Source organism: Pocillopora damicornis, chromosome 2, assembly GCF_964200805.1.
Source record: "Pocillopora damicornis chromosome 2, jaPocDami1.2, whole genome shotgun sequence".
In the NCBI taxonomy this organism is placed as follows: domain Eukaryota; kingdom Metazoa; phylum Cnidaria; class Anthozoa; order Scleractinia; family Pocilloporidae; genus Pocillopora; species Pocillopora damicornis.
The window spans coordinates 36,867,277-36,890,137 of record NC_142671.1 but is presented as its reverse complement, the minus strand read 5'-3'; the positions used below and the strand labels follow the sequence as shown (position 1 = coordinate 36,890,137).

General features: G+C 38.2%; 2 protein-coding genes across 3 annotated transcripts in view; one reads left to right on the top strand and one right to left on the bottom strand.

Moving 5' to 3' along the window:
- The window catches only part of LOC113685561 (uncharacterized), a 29,629-nt gene extending 18,774 nt beyond the window's left edge, over positions 1 to 10,855 (bottom strand). For both annotated transcript variants that reach the window (XM_089196045.1, XM_089196044.1), the window contains exons 1-9: positions 10,595 to 10,855; positions 8,674 to 10,243; positions 7,700 to 8,097; positions 6,218 to 6,429; positions 5,272 to 5,516; positions 3,945 to 4,155; positions 2,923 to 3,572; positions 1,363 to 1,723; positions 240 to 453 (exon numbers count right to left, since the gene is read on the bottom strand). In XM_089196045.1, coding sequence (XP_089052171.1) covers positions 240 to 453; positions 1,363 to 1,723; positions 2,923 to 3,572; positions 3,945 to 4,155; positions 5,272 to 5,516; positions 6,218 to 6,429; positions 7,700 to 8,097; positions 8,674 to 10,022 — 3,640 coding nt within the window. In that variant the 5' untranslated portion in view covers positions 10,023 to 10,243; positions 10,595 to 10,855. The remainder of the gene's footprint in view (positions 1 to 239; positions 454 to 1,362; positions 1,724 to 2,922; positions 3,573 to 3,944; positions 4,156 to 5,271; positions 5,517 to 6,217; positions 6,430 to 7,699; positions 8,098 to 8,673; positions 10,244 to 10,594) is intronic.
- A 2,549-nt stretch (positions 10,856 to 13,404) lies between these two features.
- LOC113685574 (myomesin-3) lies at positions 13,405 to 21,577 on the top strand. The gene is made up of 7 exons (XM_089196046.1): positions 13,405 to 13,574; positions 13,672 to 14,055; positions 17,050 to 17,352; positions 17,752 to 18,066; positions 18,501 to 18,800; positions 19,457 to 19,753; positions 20,270 to 21,577. The coding sequence occupies exons 1-7, from the start codon at positions 13,514 to 13,516 to the stop codon at positions 20,374 to 20,376; spliced, it is 1,767 nt and encodes a 588-aa protein (XP_089052172.1). The 5' UTR covers positions 13,405 to 13,513; the 3' UTR covers positions 20,377 to 21,577.
- The last annotated feature ends 1,284 nt before the right edge of the window (positions 21,578 to 22,861 follow it).

The following is a 22,861-nucleotide window of genomic DNA, read 5'->3' as shown; positions in this document are numbered from 1 at the left end:
TGTTACACATGTTCTCCATCAATGAGTCAATCAATCAACAAATCAAACTAAGGCTTTGCAGTAAAAGAAAACAAGTAACAGAAAAAATGATCTCGCTTAATTCAAGCGAGTAAGATGAATGAGAACACCCTTTCAAGCTGTTACAGATCAGTTTTTTACCCAATAAACCAGTCAATCAATCAGATGTGTTGATAAATACTATTTCAAACTCTTGCAATATGAAGTTATCCCAAACTTACCGCGCAGACTTCGAAGGGTAAAACGAATTTCAAAGCTGTTCTTTCTGGGAAACGTAACAAAGGCGCCTTGAGTCGACGAATCAGAATCATAAAAATCCATTCCTTGTGTGGAATCCTGGACAGTTAGGTTGGTCGCATCATAAACAGAGGCGTTGGTGTGACTGACGGTAATGTTAAATAACACAAGAGGCGAGTCCACGTTCTTCTCTGCTATCTAGAAAACATGGGAAATTGAGTACACTTGAGTATCTTGCAGAGCACAGGAGGCAGAGAAATTAAATTTGACGGTATTTCTAATTAAATTAACTGTACGATTCAGGGGTTTCGATGATCTTTCTTCCTAAGTGGCTGCCGATGGTGTAATATGCGGTTGTGCCCGCCTGTCTCCTCACAAGCTAAACAGACGGCGGTAAGAGGCCTAGCAGATGGCGGTGGACGATTGCAGCACGACTCTATATCGTTGTTGACCGTTGACACACGCAATCGCGTTACACGTTTCTGGAAATCTTTCTGCTAAACAAAAACCTCTTCCAGAATTTTTTTGTGGGCATTTAGCGCTAGTAGTTACTAGCGATGCAATGTTACGGTTTATTTAACTAGAAATAGAGCCGAATTAACTCATCTGCTCTCTGAGGCATGGTTAAACATAAAACGCAAGCTGCGTTTCCAAACATTTTTTTTGAGAACTTTTCTCCAAGGTATAGGCGGAAAATACGACATGACTTTGACAAATAATTTTTTTCAAAAGCTTATAAGCAAGGACAAAACTGCCTTGTGTACAAGTTTTATATGTCTTGATCAGGAAATTTGCCGAGAAAGTTGTAAAGGATTTAGTAGAAAGTCAACTTCAGAAAGGTCACAGGAGCAGAGGACTTAAACTTGGCTATTCTCTTGTTCAATGAACCCACCAATTTCAGTACGAGTCGTTCTTGTTGATTGCTCAATTATAAATGTTTATGCGATCACGTTACTGGCCAGTCTGTTGTCCGCAGCAGGTCGACGAGCGAACCTTTCCGTTCCCAGCACGGTCGTAAAGCGAAGATTTCCGAACGAGGCACGAAGAGCTTCGGTTTTTTTAATTATTGTTACGACACTCAACCGAAAAGCGCTAAAACTACCATACCTCCACAGTTTTAACAATGGACAGTAGTGGCTTCACCAGTGGTCCAACGATAACAAACTGTTTCACCCCACTATCTGATCCAGCATCAAAATTCAACTTCACTGTCAAGTACAGGCGTCGTCCACTAAGAATGAGTGGTCTGTTTGCGGTGTTAAACTTTAGAAAGATCTCGATTGTATCATTGGATCCAGAGCCGGGAAGATTCTGAACAGTACCAAAGGGTATAGTCAGAGTCGTAGGGTTCGCAGGTGTTATGACTGGGATCAGAGATAAAGTCAGGCCATCTCCGTACTTCACAAAACTGTCACCTAGAATAGGAGATAGGGCGTTGACCACACCCGCTGAACGCTTGTGCCGAGACCTGTTCAAAATAAACAAACACTGAAGGTTAAATATTTAAACAAATAAACATTTGGAAACCGTTAATTACCAGGATAAGAGTACTTTAAGATTAAGACTGTTATAAGGTAACATAAATGGCTCTAAAAACCCAGATGAGTCTAACTAATCAGTCAAAAGTTCGTTGGTGATTACGGAAAACCCTTTTAAAGAACGAACTGATTCAATCGGTTGAAAACGGGAACAACGGGAAAACGGTAAACGCGACTCTCTGAGAACTGCGACATGCAATACGCAATAATCGTTTGCGTAATAATGCTCACAAACTCACACTTTAAAATTGTTCAGCGCGCGCACTATCAGTATTATACTGCGCAACTTTTACTGCGCATAACATCATGTAATTAGGCGTATTCCGAGGAAACGGTATTGTTTTTCAGTCATTGTACGGTGACCTATGTCTTTCATTGCATAATCTTGGTGAAAAAATTATCCCTTTTAAGTTAGAAAAGGAAAAAAAAGAAATAATAGGAAGGAAATACAGATATAGCTAAAAGCGTGTACGAAGCCTGTTACTTGAGGATGCTGACCTAAAAGGCCACGACTTGAGGAACGTCTTGACTCGATGTCGTTTGGAATTGCATGATTTTTCCACAAATTATACAGGAAACTCTTCCATGCGCTCGACACTTTCTGCCTATCAATTTCAGTATTTTGTAAAGTTTTAATGTTCTAATGACAAGCGTGATTAGTACCAGCACAGGCATAAATGAGGTTGCTATAATTAGTTGTATTGCTGCTCTACTTTTTGCTATAAAGCACTAGGTAGAAATGCGCTCTAATAAAAAAAGGAATTTTTTTCCTTTTCAAGAAAGGGTGGCATTTATAAGGCAGGCATGCCAAAGAATCACAATATACACGATAAAGCACAGGCCCCCCCCAAAAGCACTTGGAGAGTTGATTACGTGTTAAACCGCAAAATCGAACATGGCAAGTATATGGATTTGTATGGGATTTAAAAGTCTCCCTTGTTTTCAAAGACTCATACTACTTCTTTATTAGAGGAAAAACGGTGAAGAAAAAAAATCGCTGAAATCAAAATGTATGCGTGTTGGGGTTTAACAAGTAACCTAATTTTCAAGTGAGCTGGGGAGCCAGTGAATAAAGTTTCAGGAAAAGGGAAAATACTGAAACAACAACAACAAAAAAGAAACAACCAACCTTAAGTTATCCTCTTCACTCTCAATTCCGATTCCTTGTAAACTCCTCCTTTTACGAGCCAGATCAATAACGCTCTCTGGGACTGTGGGCAAATCAACTACTACACTCAAGTTGGTCTCACACTCAGGGAGTTGTAACTGAACGGTAAAATTAACTGGATCACCTGCCTCTAACTTATCCGCATTCTTACTGGACAGTATCGAGGTATCGATAGGCTTGGTAGTAATGTTAGCATGTCTCTTTTCATTATAGCTTGCCGCATTCTGCGGGTTGTTTCCTACATTTTTATTGTAGTACTCTACGGTAACCATCTGAGAGATCAACTGCTTTGGGCTGATGCGAGCTTGGAGTCGAGACTCGTACTTGCAGCGGATGCTTTGTGAGGGCGCCAGAGGTGTTATGAAGAGTCTTGATTGCTTTGTGGTAGCGTTAAACTTAGGCGTACCTCCACTGCAAGATGTGTTGAGACTGTTGGTGTCGACAGTCTCAAAGGATACTATTACAGACAGTGAATACGCTGATATTGTTGAATCAATGTTGTTTAGGATCAGTTCATATTCTACTCTGTCACCGGCATCAAACGAACCATTGGCGGGAGCCTGGAAGCTAACTGTTACATATGGAAGAGGGCGGAAAGTGAGAAAAGAAGCCTGTAGAATCAAAAAGAAACAAGTCATAGAATTTATTGAAAATATCTTGAAGGAAACTCGATCTTTAGGGGTTTTGATTTTTGACTGCAAGTGAGCGAAAGCCTAAATATATCGCCTCCGCTTTCCTCTCGTTTTGTTTCTGGTTTTTTTCTTTTTTCGCTCACGCAAAACTTCACTTCTTTGCATGTAATTTCTTTCAAACAACGCCCAGTTCTCGTCAAATTAGCGAAGATAAGATCGTCAAAAACAAACAAGCCTTCGACTCCAGCTGATAAAAAATAACCTCGGCTTCGATCATTTTTGCTACCAGTCATAACATTATCCAATAACTGTTAAGTAACAGCAACATCTTTTTGAAGAGACTTTTCTCACCTGATCAGAGTTATGTTCAAACTTTCTCCCTTCTCGAGGTGACAAACTGGGCGGCAATGTTGCATAGGAGAGGAAGACCGGGGAAGAGATGTATATGCTGGGCTGAAGGTTACCAACAGTTGTAGCCTTGTACTGAAAGGAGACGCTCTTACCAAGGAGCAGGCCAGTGGTCACTCGATAAAGAATCACTTTTGTATTCGTATTATTATACCTGAAAGATAATAACATTTATTCTATAACAGGCCACCATACACATATAAACATGACAAATGTGCATATATACTACATAAACAAATTGTGTAGTTGTCGGCTATTGTGAGGAACAACTCCCTTAAAAAAGCCTGTCCGTCAACAAACGGTTGAACGTCGGCTGAGTTGACCAATTATTGGCCAAAAATCGACCAACAGTTGGCCAACAGTCGGTCGAGTGTCGTCCAACTGTCGGCCAGCTTTCGGACCACAGGTGACTGCTAGTCGGCCAACGGTACAAGTCTAGTACAATAACAATGACGGAGATAACACGTAATATAGTTTTAGAAGCAAACTTCTCTTTCGCATGACCATCAGCTAAAAAAAATTAGCTTTCAGAGTTCGAATTTAGTTGATATTTTTCTTTATTCTCATCATCAGTTGTTTGCTTGATATTGTAAGGATTCATCTAAATTCTGTCTTGGTCACTCATGGGAGTTAAAGGTTCATGACAGAATTCATGTTCAAATTGGAATTTTTCAAGGGTCAGTTTTTTTGAGAAGGTATGATCATTAAAGAACCATAAGGAAACAACAACAACAAAATCAACTCATATGTGACAACAGGTTCAAGAATTAAACCTCAGTTAACACTCTACACTCCAACATCAGTATCTATTTTCTCCTCACCATTCTCAACACATTTCCTAAGGTGCTGACAAGGAGAATTTGATGAGAAATTAAGTGTTTCTTTAGCTGGTGATCATTTCATTTATTCTCATAACCTTTATGTATGATTCAGGAGTGATATTGTAAGGAGAAAGTAGCTTTAGATACTAGTAACTCTTGGGGGTCAAAGGGTTAAACAATTTGCTTAACCCTTTAACTCCCAAGATCTCATTAGTAATTCTCCTCACTGTCTGCCATACAGTTCTCATAACATTAGTTTGGAGAATTTGGTATTGGATCAGCTTATAATCCCCTAACTGATATTTTTCTATATTCTCATCACTTGTCTGTTTGATATTGTATTGATATTGTAAGGAGAAATTCTGTTTTGGTCACTCATGGGAGTTAATTAGGATTAATTGAAATTTCATATCCATTTAAAGAGTGGATTTAATGCAAAAACATGTTACCTTGGATTTCCACTTGGGGCATTGTTGCCAGCAACCACAGACAAAACACCTACATCTGGAGAGCCAACCTCTTGAACATTTTCAAAGTATTCATCAGATGCAGCAATCTCCAGAAGCACCCGATATGCATGTGATGCTGAGTGTTTAGAATGACTCAGCTTGACGGTGAATGTAAGATCATCATTTGGGTCAACGCCAGATATCTTATTTACAGTGACAGTGACAGATAAATCAGGTAGGACAACCTTTAGTAGACAAGGAAATAATTCAAGTGAGAATTGAAGTTTTATTGATATAAAAATAACTATGCAATCACAACCTCTGTATGCAGTGGTGAGACTTTACATCCCTATTTCTCTATCATCAATTAAGTGAAACACCACATCACTGTACATGATTGCAAATCTATTCATGCATAATTGGTGCACAGTTTTTTAATCTTTTGAAAGTTGGATGGCAATGAATTAAGAGGCAATCCTTGCAGCTTAAACACTACTGAACTAGTAGTTGAAATGAGGCCTGAAAAAAATTCAGGCCCATACAGTATTTGAACCCATAACCTCTGTGATACCGGTGCAGTGCTCTACCAACTGAGCTTGGTTTTAAACCTTCGAAGGTATATTTGGATCCAACATAATGACCAGCTCCCAGTTAGCTTGTTAGCTCAGTTGGTAGAGTGCTGCCATATATGATTTTCATATATTTACAGCATTTGATGGCAATTTTCTATGTGCATTAATTTTTCATCTAAACAACTTAATTTTGCCATAAAAAGTGAGATGAATTAATTAAATCTTTACTAATTAGCTGGCTAACATCCTGCAAAAATATTACGTGACAAGTGAAATGAATCAATGCTAAGGAAAGCAAATTGTAGTTTCAAAATTATGTTGTATTTTCCTTGCAAATATTACAGATCATAAACTCACAGTAGACATGTACACACCTTTAATGTCAATGAACTGGGAACTTGGGGTTGTCCATTGACGATTGTATCAGATACAATTGCTAGTCTTTTGCCATTTATGTTCTGCACAACATCAGCAACCCTCATGGTTGCAGTATAGGTAATTGTACTTGCCAACAACTGGGCATTGTCTCCAACATTCACAACAGTTCCTAAATTGCTACTTACAGTAGATCCAGAGACATTGAGATCTGTAAAATAATGAGTAAGTTAAACAGAATATTTAACAGGGTTTCAAAAACCAAAAGCAATAGTCACGATGGCTCATGAACCCTGAACTCCCAAGGTTTGATCATTTCCTCCATATCATTTTCTGACAGTCGTCTGAGGTACATGTACAGTAATCAGGAGTTTCAATAAAAGTGGGCTACCAGGGGTCCAACAGGCTCATGTGTTTAGGTTTGGCCTAATGGTTCCTTTTCCAGCTACAGCCACAGCCACCCATTACAGCCACTTATGGAAAAAGTTATTGAAACCTCTGAGTAATATTAATGTTAGCCTGATCTCACAATTGCTTAACATTAAGAGCTATTAACCTTCAACTACCCACTGTAAACTCTACTCCCTTTTGTGCTGATCAATCGTACCTCTTCAACCTGATTGGCTTTGACTGTTTCTCTATTACTCGAAACTATACCAAAATTATCACCAGCCCAATTTGAGGACTAATAGGACAGTGTACATGCCATGCTTGTAATTGGACAGTGTAATAGGACAGTTGAAGGGACAGTTAACATGTCATGCCTGTGTAAGTGGACAGAACATGTCGTGTGTGTGCTGCTCTCTCACATTTCACCAAGTTAATTGTTTTTTTCTGAATGAAAATGTACAACTGATGTCTAGTTTCTTTTTCTCAAATTTTGCTATAGTTTTGATTAATTGGTAACATGACTTTGTGTCATCCAATTCAGTCGGTAATCATACTCATGATTAAAAAATTAGACTCCTGCTTCGCAGTTGTCCAATTTTGTTAATCACTTGTATGATTACAGACCAAATTGGATTCCTCCTAGTCCTATTACCATTATTAATAGCATCTTAGGGCCTGCTGACATGGAGCTGGGGGACCCCATGTAGGTGGGGTAACCTGCCTGTCCATATAATCTCTTATTTTATTTTGATCAAATTTTCATAATACTTGAGGTAACCCAGCTAGACAGGCTGCCCAGTCTACTGGGTAAGGTAACCCTGTCAGCCCAAGGGTCACAATTTGCCATGTAAACATCTCAAGGTGGGGTTACCTGCCTAGCCAGGGTTGCCTTCCTGTTACATTTATAACATGCACCAAAAACTTCACCCCAGGATCCCAGGGTGGCAAGATTGTGAGTTTATGCTGACTATTTTTTCAACCACAGCAAGGCAGGTTACCCAAGTTACCTAGAGTTCCCCGCCTCCATGTAAACAAGTCCTTGGAGAATTTCAGAGGTTCATAAATATTACATACACTGCATCTGAACTTACTGTAAGCTGCATCAATCCGTTGTTCAAGTGATTTTATATTTCTGCCAACTGTGGTGATCTGCCCATCTACTGCTTCAAAACCACTTCCAAAGAGTTTTAAGAAAAAACCTGGATTTGTAGACACAGGGATCTGAACAATTGCTTGCAAAACTATGTCTTCTCCAATAGTAACATCCTTTGGGTCACCTATCGGATCAGGCACATCACTACTAAGAACAGAGGGAGTCAGGGCTGCGACATTTTTGATCCCTATTGTCTCTGTGTCAACATCTCCAATTGGCAACCAGCCTTTGCGAGTGTATTCCAGAGTTAAGTTGTTGTCATGGAAACTTCCTGCTGCCACTGATGAATTCACATAATTATGAAGATGACCATACACCCATGAAGATGCATTCAACCTACAAAAAAATTGTGCAAAATTTGTCAAACGCCTTAAGTCTTACAAGTAGTTAGCCTTAACCGGCTTTACACCCTAACATCATTATATACATTTTATTTACAGTTCTCCATACTTTACTTAAGGTGCTGACTAAGAGAATTTGTTCAACAGTCAAGAGTATCTTTTGGTTGGTGATCATTTCCTAATATTCTCATGACCTTAATGGGTGATTCAGTTATGATTTTCTAAGGAGAAATTAGATGCTAATCCTTTTTAATGGTTAAACCTTAGATATAATTAAATTTATACTGATATATGAATCCATAACATCTGTGTTTGTAACTGTGTATGTAACTCTATCTCTACAGTGTTTGATCTCACCCAGTAATAGTGAGAACGTTTCCAAAACATAGTGCTTTAGGAATGCTATATGATTAGCACTGTCTTATAAGTTAATCATGAAAATTGATGTGATGCTAAACAATCAATAATTCTTTCATCATAACTATTGTGTATTATTCATTTATTTATTATTTATTTAATAATAAAGTAACCAATGAACAGCATCTATGGATTACTTAAGTCAGGACCTGACCTTGTTAGCTTCACTTGAAGTCCAGCATTAGCTTTTGTTAACATATGTGTTCCATATAGGTCATGGCATTTGGTCTCAGCAACACTTTGATTAGAAGTCATGTTGAAAATTGAGGTATTCCCACACAAAAAGGCAGAAAAATTGTGCAATTCTATGTCAGCTGACAGCACTGAAATGTTTAAAGTCAAATTCCATGCAGGAGCAGTTGAAAAGTCAGGATTCTTGACTTCAAATTTGATGTCGACCATGTCTTTACCTTCATAACAACAATCAGAGTTATCTGCTTCCAAATGAAACTCAAGTAGTGGCTGCCCAAGCTTCAGAGTAATCAAAGTTTTGTTGGCTGTTAAATAGGAGTCTCTTGGTGAATCATACATAAGAATGCAAGTGACATTTCCAAAACTTTCTGGTATATAAACACCACGGGATGAGTCCACTGCACCAGTAACTTCCACTGTTATGGTTCCATTAAATGATTCATTCCCTTTGTTCACTGTATCTCCAAATGCAAACTCAACCACATTTTGAGTCAGCGGAAACAGATCAGCTGTTGAAGGACTCACAGAGAATCTGGGTCCTGATCCTTCCATTAGCAACTTTGGTTTCACTCCTTCTGATAAATCAACCACTGATCCACTTACAAATTTCATAGGTGTTGAGTTTCTGAAGACAGGCAGCAGTACCTGAAGTTTTACATTTGCTGTTATCCTTGGAATGTGAAAGCTCGCAAATAACGTTATTTCCTCCTCTGAAGTTAAAGTAGGGCCAGGTGTCTCTGGAATTGATGTGCTCTTCAATTCAAACTGCAGATTACCAGGAACTGCAGTTCTGTATGATGCTATGCTAATGTCATCTTCCATAGTTTTACTTGAAATTGTGACATTTGCAGTTATGTTTAATAAACTATCAGCTCTGGCTGAAGGAAGCAATTTAAGTCTGACATTCAGGGTTGCTGTCCAACTAAAATTTTGTGAGAAGATGTGAAAATTTAGAGCCTTGATTCCTGGCATGTGGTTAGAAACAACTGAAGAGGTGGAGTTTATCTCTAACAATGGCACAAACGAACAGTTTGATATGTTTGAAGTGACAATCCCGGTTTGACTGCTTTGATTTGAGTGGCTTACAATGTCAAACACAATTGGCAAAGTAATAACCAGATTCACTAACAATGAGCTGTTTTTCAGCTCATGACAAGCAGACGAGTTCTCGTGTAATGCACCAATCTTTGTTCCATTATAATTCAAGTGAAAGGTCAAATTTAACAAATCACCTCCTTCAATTTGAGTCAAAGACGGAGGGAAGACTTCAGAAGTTATGGATAAACCGTAACCATCAAATGCTACCGCCATTTTATCAGCTGAGCCTGTTCGCAGAGTACCTCAGTGAGTAAATGCATTTGTAATTAATGGGGTCGTGTGTCTACAACGTCGAGCGCAAACAAAAACACAATTGACATGACGATCAACATGTCGCTGATTAAGCCCTTAAAATGTAAGTAAAAGTAAGTTTTATCCAACACTATCTTCGCACGATCGTGCAATCGGAGCGATGAAAATAAAATGTTGTCCGCCTGTACGAGGGAAAGAAAAGAGTTTTAGTGAGAACAAGAAAAAACTTGCTCGTGAAATCAAAATTACAAGTTCTCCTTCTAAACCAAACACCTCTACAACTGCATGTGAAAACCTACTGCTTTGCGCAGAAGGTGAGGTTTAACGATCATTTCAAAAAAATTGTAAATGAACTAGTACGTATCATACGGAATTCGATCGAGTTTAATACAAATTTCAAGCTCTCACTCCCACTGAAATTCAAGTTAAGTGTCTCTACGTGATGTTTTCGCTAATAAATATTCGAATTGATGATTCCAAGCTAAGATTTGAACAACTAAGCACGAGTTAGGATACAATAACAACTATCTTACCTGTGATCGGGAAAAGATTCGCGCGTATAAGGTAGGGTTCGTACACTAACCAGTTTGGGCAAAAAGACACTTCAAAGCTACGCAGAATTTAAAAAAAAAAAAGCGGATCACGTCAATATAAGTTTTGCGTCACTCTCTTAGCCGTGAAATTTGCTCTAGTTTGACGCTCTTGGCCAAATATTTGCATAAGATACAAAAGACTCATTTTTCCGCTAACTCCGCCATTTTCCTTTCGCTTCGTTGTCTTAGTTACTAGCAAACAGATTAAAACAACCGCTGGACAATGACGGCACGTTTTTCAAAATTTGTTGTGCAAAGTCCAAAATAGTTTTTCTCGTAGGCTTGTGATTTATCTCTAACTTATTTCTAACAGGCATTTAACAAGTGCACGTGTTTGGAAATCTTCTCTTTTTTTTCCCCGACGCCTTCATTACTGAACGATCATACTCTGCATATTTCAATGCATAATTTATTAGTTGTATCAATAACGATATTTTTATCACAAATGAAGCAATTTTTTTACAACAAAACATGTTCAAAACATGAGGAATAATAAGTAATTCAATAAAATCATGTCGGTCAGAACTCAGACACTTCTGATACTTCACGCCGCCAAGCAAATAAATTGAGAACAAAAAAATAGTCGAGTCAATTAGAAGGAAAATATTAGTCGTATCTGCTGGATTCACCTGTCCTTGTTATCACCTTACTGAGGCAGACTAAACTGCTAAGATAACTAAACCTGAGTCAGCGAAAATAACCATCGCATGCGGGTGAGCCACAGGTAGCCCAGACTCTGTTGAAGCCAATTTCTTGGTAAGGAGGTTGCATACCCCCCCCCCCCCCAAAAAAAAAAAAACCTCTCTAAACTCCATGAGCTCAGCCACCCCAAGGTACGTCCCTCAGGCTTCCCTGAAGATTTATTAGTATCCATCAACAGTCTTTTGTAAAGTGTCTTGCCTAAGATCACAACATAATCCTTGCGAAGGCTCCGAAGGCTTGTACCCAGACCTCTCGATTAGGAGGTCAGTGAACCAGAAGCCGCCAAGCATTAGACTAACGCCTATAAAGGGGCTGTCGTCAACAACTATACACCATCAGGATCACTGATTCACCACACATGTGGAAAAAATGACTCATATATTACAGGATTGGTCAAGAGCAAGGGATGCAGGAATCAGGCTGGAGAGCACTGCACGGAATGACCGAGAGCTTTACCACACGAGAGACTGGAAACACACACTGGTAGCGTGACAGCCTAAGTAGTTCAGATGTTCAAAATCAAGTGAAAATAATTTTATGTCATTTAGGACGCTGGCTATATCTTTAACCTTGGTTAGGATCAACACTTTTTGACCATAAAAAGGTTTCTCCTGATAACCATTTACAAGAGCCAAAACTTGATTTTGATCAGTACTTTTGGTCAGTCAGATCGACAAAATCACGAATGAAAAGTTTTAAGAACTTTAATTGAATCAAGCAGTTTCTCATTTGCATACTACCTTATTTTTAAAAGTACATGGTTAATGACAGTATATATGTTATTAATGGTAACAAAAAAATGTGGTTGTTTTATATAAATTTTGCGCATTAGTAAGTTTTTCGGTTTAGGGGCATTTTCACCTCGCTGAAAAAATAAAAGACAAACCTTTTTCGAAGTGACCGTTTAGTTTTCAGGAGTAAAATCGGTATTCGTGTATTATGTTTTGTTATTCCCTAATTCAAGCTATTCAAATATTTCGTTCAGCAGATTCACTTTAGCTAAATATTTTTCATTTCATGACTTTCCTACAGGTTATCTTTTTTTGGGGGGGGGGGGGGGGGAAGCGTTAAGCCCAGAAAAGCTTGCCTATCAAGAAAGACATTAATTTAAATGTTATTCATAAATATCCATTACCTCTAAACTTTTTATTTTTCTAAAGAAACCATGCATGATCTCCAGAAAAAGATTAGTGATACAAGAATGGAACATATCTATGAAGAATATTACAAGTCTATCAAAGATTTAGTATGAAAAAACCAGATGTTTTAGTTCAGTTAGGAAATAAAAAAAAAAAAAAAAGAACAAAAACAACAATGATTTGCCCTTAAATGAGTTTATAAGGAAAAATATGACAAAAGACGACGGTTATATCTATTACAGATAAAATATATTTGTAGGTATTAATATGCATGATAAATGTTCTTCCACTGTCTGTTGGTTTCTTGGCCCCAAAACTGTAAACACCGGTGGGAATTATTTCCCGCTAACAAATGATCCCTATTTGGCCGTGACAGATGTTTTTGAAAATGTTTATCTTTCTTTATGGATATATTTTTAGCAAAAGGGAAAGGTGTTTCCTGTCTGTAGCCAACGCAAATCTTATTGATAAAATATCGTGTCTTATAATCGATCTCACCACTCAAATTAATGCGGTTTATAATTTACCAGACAATTAAGGAAGACACACTCTTTATGAGAGAAATATCTTCTTCACGCGATCTACCATTCGAACATGCGGAAAGTACTTTTTGAAACTTAATTTCTCTCGGTGACCTGAATTAATCTTGGTAAAGAGTATTATCTTTGTGCCGTGTTTTTTTCGAGATGTCGAAAGTCGTTAAGACTTATACATTGCATTCGAAGTCGCAAAATAAAAGTATATTAAAAATGCTTTTAAAAGGGATATGTGCATGTCTGCCCTTTTTGGTAACAGACAAGAAGAAATAAATTAACAGGTAAGTTCTCATGGAGGTTTTTGGATTGCTCTTACATGAACAGCAATTTTAGAAGTTGGTGTTTATTATCACGTGTCAGAGTTGCACCAATCAGAGCGCTGATTCCCTTGTCTAACAATTTGCGGTTGAGCGCGTGTGTACTTTAAGGAATGCAACTTTTTATTTCTTTCGCCAGCTTCCGCTTTATATCCAGAAATCAAAATGGTGGTGACCAGTCCACACTGTATGCATTTGTTGTTATTTCTATCAAATTTTCTCCGGAGTAAGTGCACTCATTCGTCACTAACCGTGTTGTTTTCACTTCTTTTGACGAAAGCGCGAAATGCTGATCATCTTTATTTTAATTTTTGTCCTCGCAGTTTCTGTGGCAAGTGGATTCGCTGCTGTTAACTTTACCACAAAACCCAAGGATGCGGACTACTTTGTAGGAAGTGATGCCACTCTTCGATGGGAATATTCCAGCCGGAAGGCAATCCAGTATGTAAAATTTGGAATCCTAATCGGCGATGATGATGTTGCTATTGTTGTGAAAGATGTTGATGCTAAAGAAGTTCAGTTTAATAGCTTGGATCGGCCAGAAGTAACAGAATCATTTATCGGTCGAGTGGATGTAGTAAAGAACGAACAAGCAAGTTTCAGGATTAAAAATCTCACGCTGAATGATACGGGAAGGTATTTTTTCAGTTTGGATCTGCAAAACGAGGGTAAAATTCCTTCCCAATATGTCCAAGTGACCGTTGTAGGTGAGTATTTTACAGTTTTGCTTCAATTTCATGGTTCTACTTTCCTTAACAGGCGCGAATTTTTTATTCCATGCGTGAGAATGAAATATGAGAATGAGTAATGGGTTACGCCAGCGGAAAATGTAACTTGTTTTGCAAACGAGAGCCGCTCTTAAACATCTGCATGCATTTTATGTCACAAGCGTAAATTCAGCAAAATTCACGTCCGTTTTATTAACTCAGAATAACTCCACTTTCATTCATTTTTCATGTATTTTATGACTAAACCGAACGACATAACTACTATTTAGCTGAAAAATGATCATTCACACACTGGAAGCCGTGCTAAAGTAGTATTGACTTCTGGCGTGCTGCTGACATATTCTTCATTGTTGTCACAGTTTTTCGCGTGGTCTTCCGATGCAGCCTGACGATGGGTTATCAACTTTGTCTTAACCGGCATTAGTCTAAAGATTTTCCACGATCTTTTGTGCAGTAATGAGACATTTGTACCATTTTTGTATTTTGGTCATCTTTCTGTACGACAGCTTTCAACATGATAAAATTCATTGACATCCAAGCCTATAGTTACAAAAAATAGAAGTAGGAGTCATTTGTTTTTGGTGATAATGTGCGATAACTTAATTTTGATCTGCTCACAGAAATAAACAGAACATTGCCAAAAAAGCTACCGTTTTAAATTAGCATTATCAGAAAGATAGGTAATCGCAGTTTGAAATTTTTCCAATCGTTTTTACTGTATTTTGTAAGAGGCAAATTTTAAAACTTACTATTTTGATCGATCGTTCCCCTATCGCGTTTTATTAATTCTATCACATTAAATATTTAAAAACTCTCCCAGTGGAAATCAATTCAATATTCAGATAGCGTGGTGACTTGAAAGAATATAAAAAACAGCGTGACTTACATTTAGGATTTCAATTTCCAGCAGAAAGCAATAAAAGTACATTTCATTATTTGTTAGTAACTTTCAGACGTCAAATTGCTTCCAAAATGTATTCACGTATTTTAATTTATTTGGAGAAAGCGCGGGGAAATTTTCGCTGTGACTTACGTTTTGCGGTTTAATAGTGGCCTTCATTTTGGCATTTTTATTTAAAAAAAACGGCTAACTTCAGATACACCAGATAGCGGCAGAGGTGTAACTGTGAAGTAATATTTGTTTAGTAACATTCGGTTTCCACAACTAGAATAATATAAATGCTGTCAGCAGAAGTAGTAGAAGTGAATTTTAGATCAAACTTTCGATAGCGATCGCAAGTTTCGAATGTAATTGACGCGGTAAATGAGCCCTTAATGTACACGAAGCCGCAGCAAATTTTTTTTTTTTTTTTGGAATTTTTTCATCAAAGCCACGAAAATTTGTTTCCAAGACCTGATGGAACGATCACAATCTCTAATGCACGCGGCCATATGGTGTGGTGAACCTTGATTAATTAGTTTTTGTCGATCGGTTTATGATAATCAAGTAATCTCGCATATTCATTCATAGGTTTGGTTTCAATCGTACAAAAATTGATTTTGTACTATGCATCGTAAATATTTTTTCTAAGGTGATCTTTTTTACCATTTAGAAACTCCAATTTAACGTATTGTATGAATATGAAGGGAGTAGATTTACCTGTAAATGGTTAGGCGGCAAAATTTGCATACGATGAAGATCACGGCCGAAGGAAAATCATATTTCCCAGCCAGGTGCAAAATTCTTAGTTTAGAAAGCTTTTCAGAATTTCTGAATTATCTTAAAAAAGACCCATATGCCTGGCATTCGACGCAGTTCTCCTTAAGAGCAGAAATTAAATATGAAAAGCCTTTCAAACTCAATTTTTACTTGGTCATTGCGATGACAGAATAAGAAATTATAAAAGTATTTTTATTCACACGTGAGCCTTATGTCGGATGTTTTCTGGCTACTAATTGAAAAGAGACATTTGCAGATCAGCCGTAATATCTCCTTTGCTGCTTCCTTATACGGGGTGAAGAAAAGTTAATCTGTTTTATTTCAGTAATTTTTTTCGAAGTCAGTAACCGAAACACTTTATTCCTTTGTTTGGCATTAGTGCGTAGTTTCTTTAGATACACGTGATTATCCATATTGTAACAAAGTCCCGATGTGCACCTTCAAAAATGAATGACAACTTGTGGACTGATCGAATTTGAGGATCGCTTTTTTCCCCAAAAGTGACGATAATAATTTTTTTTTTTAAGCTGATCACATAAATACGCCGCGTTCATATCTGAAATTTTCTTTTGTTATCCACGGGAGAGTAACAACTTCGTTTTTGGAAATAAGTCACGACCATGCAGCAGATGGTGTGACAGTTTGCTCTTCCCTTCACCTGCCCTTACACGAGGAGGGCGCGTCAGTTGTCTCTCCCTAGTGCCCGCTCATAGATAGATCTCTTTTCGCAATGGCGAGCATGATTATTATTATCTTATGTGAATTTATTTCTGTTCGCTTTTCACGACACCAAGAGGGCTGACTTGCAAAACGATAGAAATTGGTGACGAGAATATCGTGGCGCTTCATGAACTTTGGAAAGAAAAGTGCAACTTGTTTCCCTGAGTTGCTAGGGTGCTGGGATATATTTTTTACACAGATGTCTGTGGTGTCACGTGACAGATTATGCTGGAAAGGAGACTGATCTTAATTCAACGAATTTGTCATTATTTATCGTCAGAGAGGGGGGGAAAGGGTCGGAAGGTTTGAGTTGTGTCACGTTAAAATTGACCTGATCCCCCATTAGGCTCTGTAAAACTCTCATGATTCCCCCCTTTCTTCTCCCCCCCCCCCCCCTCTTTGGAAGTTTTCTAAATCCTCCCCTTTGTACTCCTTTGGAGACGACTGATTTTCCCTATATTCCCCCTAAAAAACCGTGTGTGCCCCCCAACCTCCCTTCCCCCCCCCCCTCCGAGTAATAAATGATTAGTGGTACCTACCTAGGTACCCTGATTGTCGTAGTACTGAAACGAACTCGCGATTTCCTTATTTAGACATTATTACTGATCGTCAAAACTCCACTCAGCTGGTGGAGTCATGGGTAGGGCACAAGGTTTCTCTCATCTGCATCGTCACTAAAGCATCGCCTGGGTTACTTGTGGACTTTGACTGGAGATGGTCAGACAATACGCAAGTCATTGGAAAACAGGTTTATTGGAAAGGAAAACCGGATCCTTGGAAAGACCAAAGCCAAATGACAATAGAGACGAATGTTGACCGGGATTTCGAGCCTGTGACATGCATCGCTAAGTCAAGGACTTCAACTCAGCGGTTTGATATTGGCATGAAACAGCTATGTAAGTGCATTTCAGTGTCTTCTACTTATTTTTGAATTTAAAATAATACGCGTTGCAAATAAATTGGAATCTATTTGTTTTATGCAATGAGGAAATAAAATTTGTGCGTTTGTCCATTAATAGATCATAAGTAACAACCAATCAAAATGTGTGGATAATTCAGCTTGGTAAATAAAACCTTAATTATGATTGGCAGTTGTCATTACTTTGATGTTGGTTTTACGACAGTCAATCAATTGAAAACTGTTCTAATTATTAGAAGCCATTATTTCAATCAATCAGTAATTCAGTAATTCAGTAATTCAAAATACAATCAATCATTTGTCCTTTCATTATTTCGTTTGAATTATCTCAGTTGAGAGACAAATCATTTGATAAATTAAACTTACTTTTCCTCAGATAAGCCGCGAGAACCCATCAATGTCACAGCATACGACTTTCCAAGCAATGAAACCGAGTGCCCCATGTACAGCAGGCTCACCTGGGAGCCACCCGAGGATGATGGAGGAACTCCCTTAACTGGTTTCGTCGTGGAATATAAACATCCCATTTTCACTAGCCGGGTTTTCGTCAGCAAGACCATTAACCGCTGCACAGAGCACGTGATTTGCAAACTTCAAAGTGAATTTCCACGTGAGGTGCACGTGGATGTTAGAGCGATCAACAGAGTTGGTCAAGGGTTTCGATCCCGCACAGTCTTGGTTTCATTTTTCAGTGAGTATTTCAGTTTTACAAAGCCCTCTACGGTTATGACACGATGTCACCACTGAAGGTTTCTCACTAGAAAATTGCCCTACAGACTTGCTTGAGAGCTGTCATCTAAAAGATTCTAAGTAGTGGGGGCAACGATTGCTTTTAAGGACTTTCCCGAAAGCACGAAAGCGATTACAGTGAGACGCCGAACAGAATAAAAATCGCGCACAACTCGAAAGGTCAAGTTGTCTCGCCTCGGCAGGTAGGGTAACTCGAACATGCACAACTTTTTCTCACACATATACACTTCAGCTTACCCAGCCAAGAAAAGACGGGTCAAATTTTGTGCAATATGTAATCTTCCCTAGCTGTCACGATAAAGGCTGGTGAGTGCACAGCTGTTACAACTCACAATATTTTTAAGCTTGGATCTTGCCTTGAATTTATTTCATTAGAATCACTAACTGCGCCTCTCAACCTGACCAGCAAATTAGTTCCCAAAGAGCGGGGCCCCTATGATGTATGGGTAACTTGGAGTCCCCCTGAAGAGGACGGTGGTGCTCCTCTGGTACAGTATTCACTTGAGTACAAAGAACTTGAATCGTCTTGGAATTCTGCCACAGTGCTGAAAACCAACAACACTTACATGTGGATCAGTAAAACCCACGAGGCTTACGTGTATGAAGTACGAGTGACGGCCAGAAATAAATTTGGACTAGAAAAAGCCTCGAACATTTTGATAGTTCATTTTGGAGGTATGCTTTCATTAAATTAAACAATTATTTAGCGAAATAGAGATGGCTAGTGGATATTTACCGCGCCGCGAACCTAGCTAGCGACACTGAAGTATACTTGTTTTAGTATGTGCTAAAACAGCGAGATAGTAAGGCACAAAAAAATGATTTTAAATCATTTATTCCTACATCGATTACAATATCTTCGGGCGCAAATCCCGCGCATGTTGCTCTTAGGTAAATAGCAAAGAATATTCGGAATTTAAATAGCCAATCAGAGCGCACCTTTAACGCTATCCATTGTTTTATTGTCTATTACTCGAATTTTTCACCATTATTCGCATCCTCCAGCAGCTAGGTCAGGAATGTCCTCTAAATTCAATTGTGAATGAACAACTTGTAATTCTGAACACTGAGAGCAACATTTAGAAGTTATCACGGGTAGGGCGTCTGATCTTCATTTTTTTTTTTTTTTTTTTTTTTGCTTCATTGAAGGGTAGCTTAGAAATCTCAAAGGATTTTATGAGAGAAATATGTTTAACGATAGAAATTTGGTGCGTGTTATGGCCTTCAGCCGTTCGCTTATTTCCTTTACTTCGGTAGTAGTTGTCCCATCAAAACTGCTATGACTCTTTAAGTTTCACATTTGAAGATTTGCTTTGTCCTATGTTTCACAGAAAAACCGGATCAACCCCAAGATCTGGTCAAAAAAGAAGCGTTCATTGACAAGCAGAACAAACCAAAAATCAAAGTGATGTGGAAACCTCCAAGATATGATGGCGGTGCGGCAATCACACATTACCATGTTGAATACAAAACCGTGAGAAAAGAATGGAGCAGTGCGGAGAAAGATTCTGTTAAAAACACGGAATACACGTTTCAAGTTGATAAATCAGAAACATACACATTCCGAACAAAAGCAGTGAACAAACTGGGTATAGGAAAACCAGCAGTAATAACTGTGAACTTCACAGGTTGGTGTGAGCGCTTGCTGCAGACATTTTGTTTGTAAAGGCTTCTTTAAAAGGCTTAAATACGTGCCGTTCAACTGATTGGTGTAGGTTAGACTGAGGAGAAAGCAGTTTTATTTCTTGTCGCGCTTTTTAAAAAACATTTATGCGTGAACTCTTACTTTACTTGCAATATTTACCGACTGAGTGGAGGTGAATAGTGGTGGATATCTACCGAAGTAGAGGTAAACATTCAACACTTTCACCGACACTGAGGTGAAAACTTGTTTTAGAATATACTACACAGGCGCTAAAAATAGTAGTTTGTTTCTGTCAATATACCGAAAAATGGCCAGAAATTAAACTCTTGCGGCGCGTTTTTGTCACTTCGGCTCCTCGGACGTTAAAAATACTTGCTAGTCACTTCCGAACCAGCCAGTTAGCACGTACGAAAAGTACTATTGACCTGTGTGACGTATACAATCTTTAGTCAATCAATTCATTCACTAATTGTCCACATTTTCGTACATGTATTTTCAGCGGATGATGTGAAAAATCTGGCAGTAACAAAGAACTCTACGTCATCGACAACTTCTGCATCCTTTGGAGTGATCCTTCTGTTTGTAATATCGAATGCTTTGGCGTAATGTGGCAAATCTAATCGGTGAATGCAGAGAGAAAAGACTTTTTGTAAGGAAAATGATACATATGTAAATATGGAGACCGTAAACAATTTTCAAAACAACATTAGAACAAATTGAGAAAACTGTTACGAAGTTTTTCCTCTGGGAACAGAGAATACCGCTTTTTCCGGCTTTAAGACAGTCGAACGCCATGCAAATATGGTTCCTGTTGTCTCTGTGTCGAGAAAAATTCGTTTATATTTCTTTCAGTCGTCACCGCCAGCTAAGAGAGGATTAGAGGATGAAATTAAGCGACAGAACCTTCAACATATAGACCTTGCTTCAAAGCTATTTATTCTAAGGATCTTATCCTTGAGGTCCTTATTTCCAAGGTCTTTATTCCTTAGGTCTTTTTTTCCTACGGGTCCTATTCCTTAGGTCCCTTTTCGTAAGGGTCTTATTTCGAAGGTTCTGTTAGGCTTTGTTTGGATCACTTTGCTTCTTACGATTCCCGAAGAATCTAGAAAAACTAATCCTACGTCGCAAGTTTTGCTCAAATGGTCATCCTATAAGGAGTGCTATTTATCTGTAACTTAAACTTTAAACACGCCCAATGAAGAAAAATTGTTTAACATATTCCTAGCAGACCCGATAACCTTAGTTTAAAAATACCACAAGAGGGAGTCTCTTAAAAAAAAGACGTACATGGTGGATACAGTCTTTTGAATTGAACCTCTCTCGTTATTGACACGAAAGAAAACAAAGTTGCATTCACAGGATTCACCCGAGGGAATTTGAGACTAACTGCTTTCTACGTATCAATGATACTTCATCCCTATACTTCCCATTTTCTTAATCGAAGCCTACAACCTCCCACTCGTTCTAAGAACTTGAGTGTCTGGGAACGGCTGAAGACGCTCCTTCCCAGTTTACGCACGGAAAACTTCATCCTTTCGTACCAGTGCGGGGGCACAGAAACTGGCTCAGTGTGTACATCCGGTGTATTGTAGACTGCAAGTAAACTATATACGCTTTTCATTCGAAGTGGTGAATATTCGAATTAATTTGTAAGAAAAGCTTATATTAATGATATCATAAACATAGTTACGATACTAGTTTTTCTTCAGGTTTTGTAAAATAAACAGTTCACATTAACAAAAATGATAGGTAGCAGAGATGCCTTCGATGTTATGTTCGCAGCTGAAATAAAACGAGAGTACAAACACCTCGTTGATATTTTGCATTTTTCGCTCCTGAACGGAATCAGATAGGAATTGCGTCAACCGTTCGTTACTGCAGCAATGTAAGAGGGATTATTTTTACCTATTCAAACCGTGGGGACCTGGTACTGCTCTTTATCTCGGATTGATGTGGCATTAGACCGGGCTTGTGGAAGGAAACAAAGAATTGTAAGATGCCCTTTCTAATTCATCCGGATTATTTTTGACGGAACGTTATCAACGGCTCAACTCTCCAGGTGTTTCAACAAAATTTCTTACATCCAATAAAACAAACATTTTCCTGATCTATTTTTGATGTGCTTTTGTGATTTTTGTTGGTTTATCTCCGAGGGATTGTGAAATGACACTTGAATTTTCCTGATCTATTTTTGATGCGCTTTTGTGATTTTTGTTGGTTTATCTCCGAGGGATTGTGAAATGACACTTGAAGGGAGAACGCACCAGACTGCAGTTCAATATTTAAAACATTTTTCTTGGTCAGTAATGGGAAGCCAAGTCCTCAATGCAGTGAATATTTTAACATTTCTCTGGATTCTCATTATGCCTACCGTATTTCAGAAACGTTGTCATAGAAAAGAGTAAAAAGAAGGGGGAAACAAGAATTCGAATTAATTAGCACATTAGCATATTCATATTGGATTAGCATATATATATATAGATATAATTTTTATATCATTTTTCAGTTTTGGAATCGCTCGAAATATTAACTTTCAAACAACATCTAATTCTCTCAAGAATTTTGAAATAATTTTCAGTGGTAATTCTGCGAATTTTGTTCGGCTGGCGGGCTTGTAGCCAGAAGGTAGTTTTATATGCTAACAAATTCCTAGTCAGCTTTTTGTTTTTTCTGCGACAACTTTAGTGCAATAAGGCGCATCCAATAGAGGGAAACTGTGACAAGAAAGATACGAAATTACGATAAAGGAAAATTCTAATTTGAAGGTTGTGACACTTTAAATTCCAAGTATTTATAGGCCTATAAACAGATTGCAAAACATACGTAATGAAACCAATACGTGTCGTCATTACTTCGTTCATTTTGTTTCTTGAATTTTCTATTACTTAAATTTTCCACTAAAATTCATCTCTGCTGCTGTCTCTTAGACAGTATTCACCTTTCAGAGCATGAAGGTGTCAAACTTTCAGCATGGCTGTCAAATGCAAATCAAATAATTTTAACCTTTGTTGACAGTTTTTCGGGGAATTTGAGAACAGCTTGGTCTGAGGAGAGAAACATCAGAATACAGCTGTTGCAATTGTATTAATAA

What these genes read in the sequence shown, in the direction of transcription:
- LOC113685574 (XM_089196046.1), top strand. Translation starts at nt 13,514, where the DNA reads ATGGTGGTGACCAGTCCACACTGTATGCATTTGTTGTTATTTCTATCA. An exon ending in TATTGGCATGAAACAGCTAT is followed by an intron (nt 17,353 to 17,751) that starts GTAAGTGCATTT and finishes ACTTTTCCTCAG; the next exon opens with ATAAGCCGCGAGAACCCATC. An exon ending in AATAACTGTGAACTTCACAG is followed by an intron (nt 19,754 to 20,269) that starts GTTGGTGTGAGC and finishes ATGTATTTTCAG; the next exon opens with CGGATGATGTGAAAAATCTG.